A 6,868-nucleotide genomic window follows, 5' to 3' on the forward strand; every position below is an offset into this window, starting at 1 on the left:
TCACTTTGGTGATATGAATTCCCCAAATCTATGCTTTTCTTCATGCACTTTCTTGAATACATCATCTAGTTCTGGAAATGCTTGCAACAGGAGCAGCTCAAGGAGGTCAAAAGCCAGCTGCTTCAAGCACACAGATGACTGCACAAAATAATGTGTCATGCACCCAAATCATCAAAATATTGCACAGATTCTTGCACAGGGAAAAGTCTAACAATTAGCACGTAGACACATCACACCGGATGATCAACAGGTGAACACAATTAAGCTTCTTTGAACAACGTTAACATATTAGACAGACATTACCTGAAGGAAAAAATCATGTTGCAATTTATTAGCTAGCATAAGAGGTTTAATTTGTGGTTCAGAATTTGATTTCACTACTAGTGTTACCTGCAGTGGTATAGCATAGACTATTCTAGTCGTAGATTTTGCAACTGTACAAGAGACCCTTTTGAATTTTAGCATGAATAAGAATCAATAAGATTTTACTTATATAAATAAAAAACTATTGAAACTTTCTGCACATTTCAGCCGAGTGTAACAATGACAAGTTATGATAAATATCTAAAAATTTAAATATTAAAAATTTATCAACCTCAAAGCAAAGTCTTATTGAAATCCAAGAATTTAACTAACATCTTAAACCATACTCTCATGAGTATATACAAGTACATGCTACTGCATCCCATTGAACTTCGAATAATGTCCTTGTTGTACAACCTGTTCTCCACATCACAAATAAATTTGAGAGAATTAAAAATGACTTCAGCGAATTATAATGTGATTTCAAATAGTTTAAGACTTACCAAAACACTAAGTTTCTCTCAATGCAATTATTCATCTCTTTAAATTTATACCTGTAATAGCCACTGATGACTTCCATACGGTGGGATGGGATTCTCATGGCCATTAATCAATCCTGAATCACCTAACCCAGACTCTTGCTGCACAGGTACATTTACTTCTGTATTTGGCACTGCTAATGTCTCTTGAGAAGCCATAGGGTCCTTGGGAAGCTTCTATGAAAAATTAATACATGGAGTCAAAAATTCTATCAAGTATAACTACAACATAGAGGTCACCAGTTTATTTTAAATCAAATAACAACTAATGCAATATTGCATCTCACTGACCTCCTTGGTACCTAAGCTAGCTTGCGCGCCATTACCAGTCTTATCCCCCAAATCGTCACCGTCATTCCTCACAGGACATTTATTCTTTACATGACCAGCACTGTTGCATTTAGTGCACCTCCGTTTACCCCTCTCCTTTTTCCCCTTGGGTGCTCCTTTTGTCTTGACCACTGAAGGGTCACCAACAAAGTTTGGCGTGGTAGAATCTATTGTTTGTCTTTTCAAGTCAGATTTTTGTTCTAGTGTTTGGGTCCAACGACAGACTTCATTCATAGTGTCATGGAAAGAAGGACCATCTTGAGCTCCTAAGAATACCATCCACGTAGCTGCCACTGACAATGCGCCATAGCGCATTAAAAATTCTCTTTCTCTGTCTTGCGTAGTGCCTCCAGCAAAACTTTCATCCAGATACTTCTTGGCATCCTTCGACCATCTTCTCAAAAGAAGACTATCTGGCAACTTCTGTAAACCTACCCTTTTCATTGCACAAAACATATGCCTGCAAGGAATGCCTTCACTACTCCACCGACTACATTCACACTCCATATGCTCAGTATTGCGATCGTAAAGTACGTTATAAGTATGTTGTCTCCTGTCACACTCCTTAACTTTTAACACAACAGTGGTTGATATGTTTTCCTCATTTATTACATCTAATGCGACTACTCCTTGAATCTCTTTTTTTACTTCTCCAAGAATCTCCCTAGTGTAAAAATTGGCAGCAGAAAGCTCCAACGCTTCTAGCCCAGTAGTTAGAACGGGCTCCCCATACAGCGTCTTAAATTGAGATACTAATTCATTGTTTCTATAGTCCCTAAGAGCATGTTCAAGATTTTGGACCAACTCTAGAAGACTTTGGCGAATGCCAATAAACCTCTTAATGAAGTTGTTTATCGCCTCACACCTTGATGTTGTTCTAAATCCAGCACAAAATTTATCCCTCAAGTAAGCGCTTGCCCAACTTTTCCTCTTCTCATATTCACTCAGAACCCATTCATTTTCCTCCAACGCATATTTTTTTATCATATTCTCCCAATATTCTTCAAATTCTTCTGGATGCCATGGAGCATACAAACATCTTCTGAAGTCGTTGGAAAAATTTTTGTTTTTTATGTTTGCCGTTACATTCTTCTGAATGTGCCAACCACATAATCGGTGAGTTGCATCCGGGAAGATTTTTCGAATTGCTGCCTTCATTGCTTCATCACCTCTGTGACCACAACACTAGGAGACTTGTTCAGCATGACTTCTAAAAAGTTTTGCAACAACTACGTATATGTTGCAGTCCGTTCGTCCTCCACCAAGGCAAAACCAAATATACATGTTTGGCGGTGATGGTTACAACCTGAGAAGATTACCAAGGGCCTTCTGTACTTATTCTTCCGGTAGGTTGTATCGAATGCAAGCACATCTCCGAAGCACTGATAATCGGACCTACAAATGCCATCTGCCCAAAATAAATTTGCCAGCCGACCTTCATCAGTAGCACTGTACCTTGTCATGGCCATCGGGTCGACATCTGCTTTCCCAAGTAGATAGCTAATCGTCGCATTGGAATCCCCACCAATGAGCATTGCACGACGAGCTCTTTGAAAGTGATTATCTAGGTCCTTCTTTGTGAACCCGACATTGGCATAACCACCGGCTTGGCCTACCATTAGTCCCATTATTTTAGAGGTTGGAAGACCATGATCATGCATGGTATTCGCCTGAGCTTTTTGTGGCTCAGTCAACCCTCGGTGGTTTGGAATTAGGTGTACCAAGCATTGTGGGACAAGATCGTGGTTGTGCTTCTCGACTAATTTTTTAACCCTCCAAGTCGAAGTTTTAGTGTCAAGATACACCGCAAGCATGGCTTCACAACCAGTGCGAGTCAGCGCTCTATGCTCCCGCTTCCTACTCAAACTAGATATGTATTTCTCGGCTCTCTTTCCTTCCTTGCTGCAAAAAAACCTCCTTCTGCGCTGTGTTCCATCTTTTCCACGTGTTGTATCACCCTTGCGAACTCCAAACCCGAGACACCTCGCATAACGTACATACAAGTTATAAGCTGCATCTGATGTTTCAAAAGTCTGGTTTATAATATCATCGGCCGTCACAGTCACACACTTACTACTGCTGCCACCACAATCACAAGTGCAGTTAACATTTTCTTCCACACTAGTCATAATGGAATCTTCGACGTTGTCTTGTGAACTGAGTGGTTCCGAGTCAACATCCATTGCACTCTAATGATATAGTAATAAGTAATAACTCGTAACTATAGCTAGATATATATGAGCATGTAGAAGAGTAAGGCATGGTATATATAGAAGTTAAGACTTAGGAGTTAGGAGGAGACATCACGAAGATTGGGTTACTATGTTGTATCAAATAATGTACACATAGAAAGAGACAAGCAATTGAAGAGGTTTCTCTCTTACTTTAATTTCTAATTCACAATAAAAAAAATGGGTAAGTAAGAAGCGTGATACAGTTGGATACAAGCCATGAAAAAATATAGTAATGCATGCCTAATATATGCTATATGTATCACAATCATCGTAAAGTGATCATCAACATTATAATATATATCAATGTCTTGATGATATTATTAGTTATTACATTATGTTTCAGAATGTGTGGTCCAATTAAGCAAGCTGTCATTGATAACTATATTTTATGAAATAAGAGAGACACCGTGCACTATTTTCAAATTTAATTTAGATCTATTACTTCCTATAATAACTTTACCTAAAGTTCATCAGCCAAATAATTAATAACTCAATATATATTACTAATTAATGAGTTCGGCAAGTGAGAGACTAAAGGATAAGGTATCTCGTGGACCACATAATGCTATATAATGATTCTGATTTCTGAACCACATGTCTCAAGAGCCTTATCCACAAACCGCAACCTTGCTCTAAATGCATGTTCACTGTTTCGATAGAGCAAAAATGATGGCACTAATAATAGGAACCACAGTCTTTATCAACAAAAACAAGATAGAGGCGCGTGCAGGGTCAGGCCATGATCATATCCTGTGCTTCATTTTCTGTCTCTTATAGTTAAATCTTCTTCAATGGCCGCTTGTCATGTGAGTCCTGTGATTTTTAGAACCATGGATATAATGAAGCTTCAAATATTGGCTCCGCCTGAGAATCTTTCAAGGATGAACACCATGAGAATTGGTGACAGACCTCTCTGGTTTAGACCCTTCACCATAGTTAAAGTTGGGGAAATAAACTTTGGCTCAGGCTAGGTTAAGGATGACACACTTGCTGAGAAGAAAAGGGAGCTTTACCAGGCAGTGGAAGGTATCCCATTTCAACAATATTGAATCTACTTTTTCTTTTTCTTTTTCATTATAAGCTTTTAGCATTGTTTAACAATGCAATGCAGAAAGGGTATGTGATATGTTTGAAATCAAATGCAATAAAAAATATGTTTCAAGGAATCAACAGGGGGATTTTTGGACTCCCATCTGCCAAGAAATTTGAAATTGAGAGTTTGGTGCAGCAGCTAGAATCTCAGAATCCAACTCCAGAGCCAACTCTAGAACTAGACAAGGTAACTTCAACTCTGCCTAAATTATCTGATATCTGATTGTGATTGCAATTTATGATCTATCCCTATCAATAATTTCTATTACATGGAAGGTGGCTGGGTGCTGGAGGCTTGTTTATAGCACAATCACAATTCTGGGATCAAAGAGAACCAAGATAGGCCTCAGAGACTTTATCTCATTGGATGAGTTTTTTTCAAACCATTGACATAGCCAAGGTACAAACTACAGAATTTTGAGTAGAGAGATTGTATATAACTTTGACATTAGAAGATGCAAACTGTGTTTCCAGTATTTCATCTTTGTAACTTTTATCTACTGAGTTTGAGCATTGGTCATTTGATTCTAAAATGGAGAGCAAAGCGGTTAACGTGGTCGAGTTCAGTGCAAAGGAGTTGAGTTTGTTGTCAGGACAGCTTAGTATTGAGGCTTCTTTCAAGATTGCTTCAACAACAGTTAAAGCTCTACCTTTTTGTTTGACCAATCTTAATTTATTTCTCTGTAATCTATAACTATTGCTGCTGAGTAACTACCTAATTGGATAATACTTGAAATTCACAGAGGGTTGACATTAACTTTGAAAGCTCCACCATTACTCTTGATCAGGTAATGCTATTAGATACTGCATTTTTTCTCTAGCCTAATTAATCGGATTTGAATATTTGTCTGATTTTTACCAAACATAGCTAATACAAATCTTGAAAAGTTAAAGTTTTATCAAATCAGGCCATAACTGACTCATCTAGACATCTACTGGACAAGACTTGGTTGTTATAGTTTATTCATAGATTTTCTTTTTCTTGTGTTGTTTTTTTCCCTATATTTGAAGGCTTTTGAGTGTGGTTTATTATGATCTTTGCTTCATGCTTTGTTTAGTTATTTACTTCTTTATGCTTCAACTGCATTTTGAATAAGTGGTCCCTGAGTAAAATCTTTTGGACAGCCTTGTACTCCCTACAAAGTTAAAATTTGGAGTCCACACTGCAGAACATTCCTAACTTATACAGAGGTTTCGTGCAGGAAGAGGCGAAACACTAAGAACCAAAGGACAAGGTGGCAGCGATGGCGACGGTGAGGAGGCAAAGGATGTTGGAATGCAAAAAGGAAAACATGGAGAAGAAGCCCTTCATGGACATACAAACTGAGACCAAGAGATTCAGGCAAACAACACTTGATTTGATTTCCATTTTTAGCATTCAGCAACAATCGTCACAAATCAGTAACAAGTAATCCCTAATCACACTAAACCTTAAATCAATAAAGCTAAACAGAAATTTCAGTAATGATTTGATTTCTATTTTTAGCAGCAGCAAGAAAATTTCAACAAAAGCTTCAGGAATTAAAAAAAGAGCAACAGCACAAAATCAATTATTTGATTTTCCATTAACCCAGTCACAGTTTCACATTCAAAAATCAACAAGGCCACATTTAAAAATCAACAACAGGACATAAAAGGAAGAGAAGAACCGAAGAAGTGAAGGCAGTGCCGCTAACCTTCGACGGCGACATGGACGGCGCCCGGCGAGACGACAGCGAGTGGTGACACAGCGGCGAGCTGCTCCAAGTTCGAGAGAATCCAGAGAGGACGGCGACAGGGGGAAGGAGGACGCCGAACTACGATAGAGGAAGCAGAGGCGCCGACAGCACGGACGGCGGTGGCACCGCGGCAGACCCGTTGCAGGGAGAACTTAGGGTTTTGGTAGGGTGAGTTAGGAAGGTGCTATGGGTTCAGACTTCAGGTGAATAGTGATATATGATTCACGTATTGGGGGGTGGGGTGGGTGCTAGGGAAAATGGGTGGGTGTAAGGGGGAAGGGGTGGGTTTGGAAAGTGAATCCGACCATTTTTTAAGTCGATTTTTGATTGAACCGGTTAGACCGGTCGGTCTGACCGGATTTTAATATATTGAAATTGGTTTTATTTTAGTTAATTAAAAAATTTATAAAAAATCGATTCACTAAAAACATCCAATTATATGACGACACGTAGGCGTCTTTATAAAAAGATGTTTTTTCTAACTTTGTGGGAGCATTTCCCAAAAACAAAATATGATGCGCACGCATCAGGTTCACATTATCCTTTAGTTCAACTTTCAAACAAGAGGATCAAAGGTACCAAGGCTTATACACTACAAAGAGCATTATAATTATCACGCCAAAAATCGACGGCCAGATTTAGTTAAAAGTCG

At 38.7% G+C, this 6,868-nt stretch overlaps 2 protein-coding genes and 1 pseudogene across 2 annotated transcripts; 1 reads left to right on the plus strand and 2 right to left on the minus strand.

Annotated features, from left to right (window-relative positions):
* On the minus strand, positions 1 to 2,330 carry LOC130966477 (protein FAR-RED IMPAIRED RESPONSE 1-like). Its single transcript, XM_057891290.1, has 4 exons — positions 1,134 to 2,330; positions 858 to 1,019; positions 304 to 390; positions 1 to 138 (listed from the first exon to the last, which is right to left on the minus strand). Exons 1-4 carry the CDS (start codon positions 2,328 to 2,330, stop codon positions 1 to 3), a joined length of 1,584 nt encoding a protein of 527 aa, XP_057747273.1.
* Positions 2,331 to 2,401: 71 nt separating this feature from the next.
* Positions 2,402 to 3,355, minus strand: LOC130966478 (protein FAR1-RELATED SEQUENCE 5-like). Its single transcript, XM_057891291.1, has one exon. The coding sequence runs from the start codon at positions 3,353 to 3,355 to the stop codon at positions 2,402 to 2,404; it is 954 nt and encodes a 317-aa protein (XP_057747274.1).
* An 842-nt stretch (positions 3,356 to 4,197) lies between these two features.
* On the plus strand, positions 4,198 to 5,825 carry LOC130966479 (fibrillin protein 5 homolog; annotated as a pseudogene).
* The last annotated feature ends 1,043 nt before the right edge of the window (positions 5,826 to 6,868 follow it).

Source organism: Arachis stenosperma, chromosome 3 (assembly GCF_014773155.1).
Source record: "Arachis stenosperma cultivar V10309 chromosome 3, arast.V10309.gnm1.PFL2, whole genome shotgun sequence".
Classification (NCBI taxonomy): domain Eukaryota; kingdom Viridiplantae; phylum Streptophyta; class Magnoliopsida; order Fabales; family Fabaceae; genus Arachis; species Arachis stenosperma.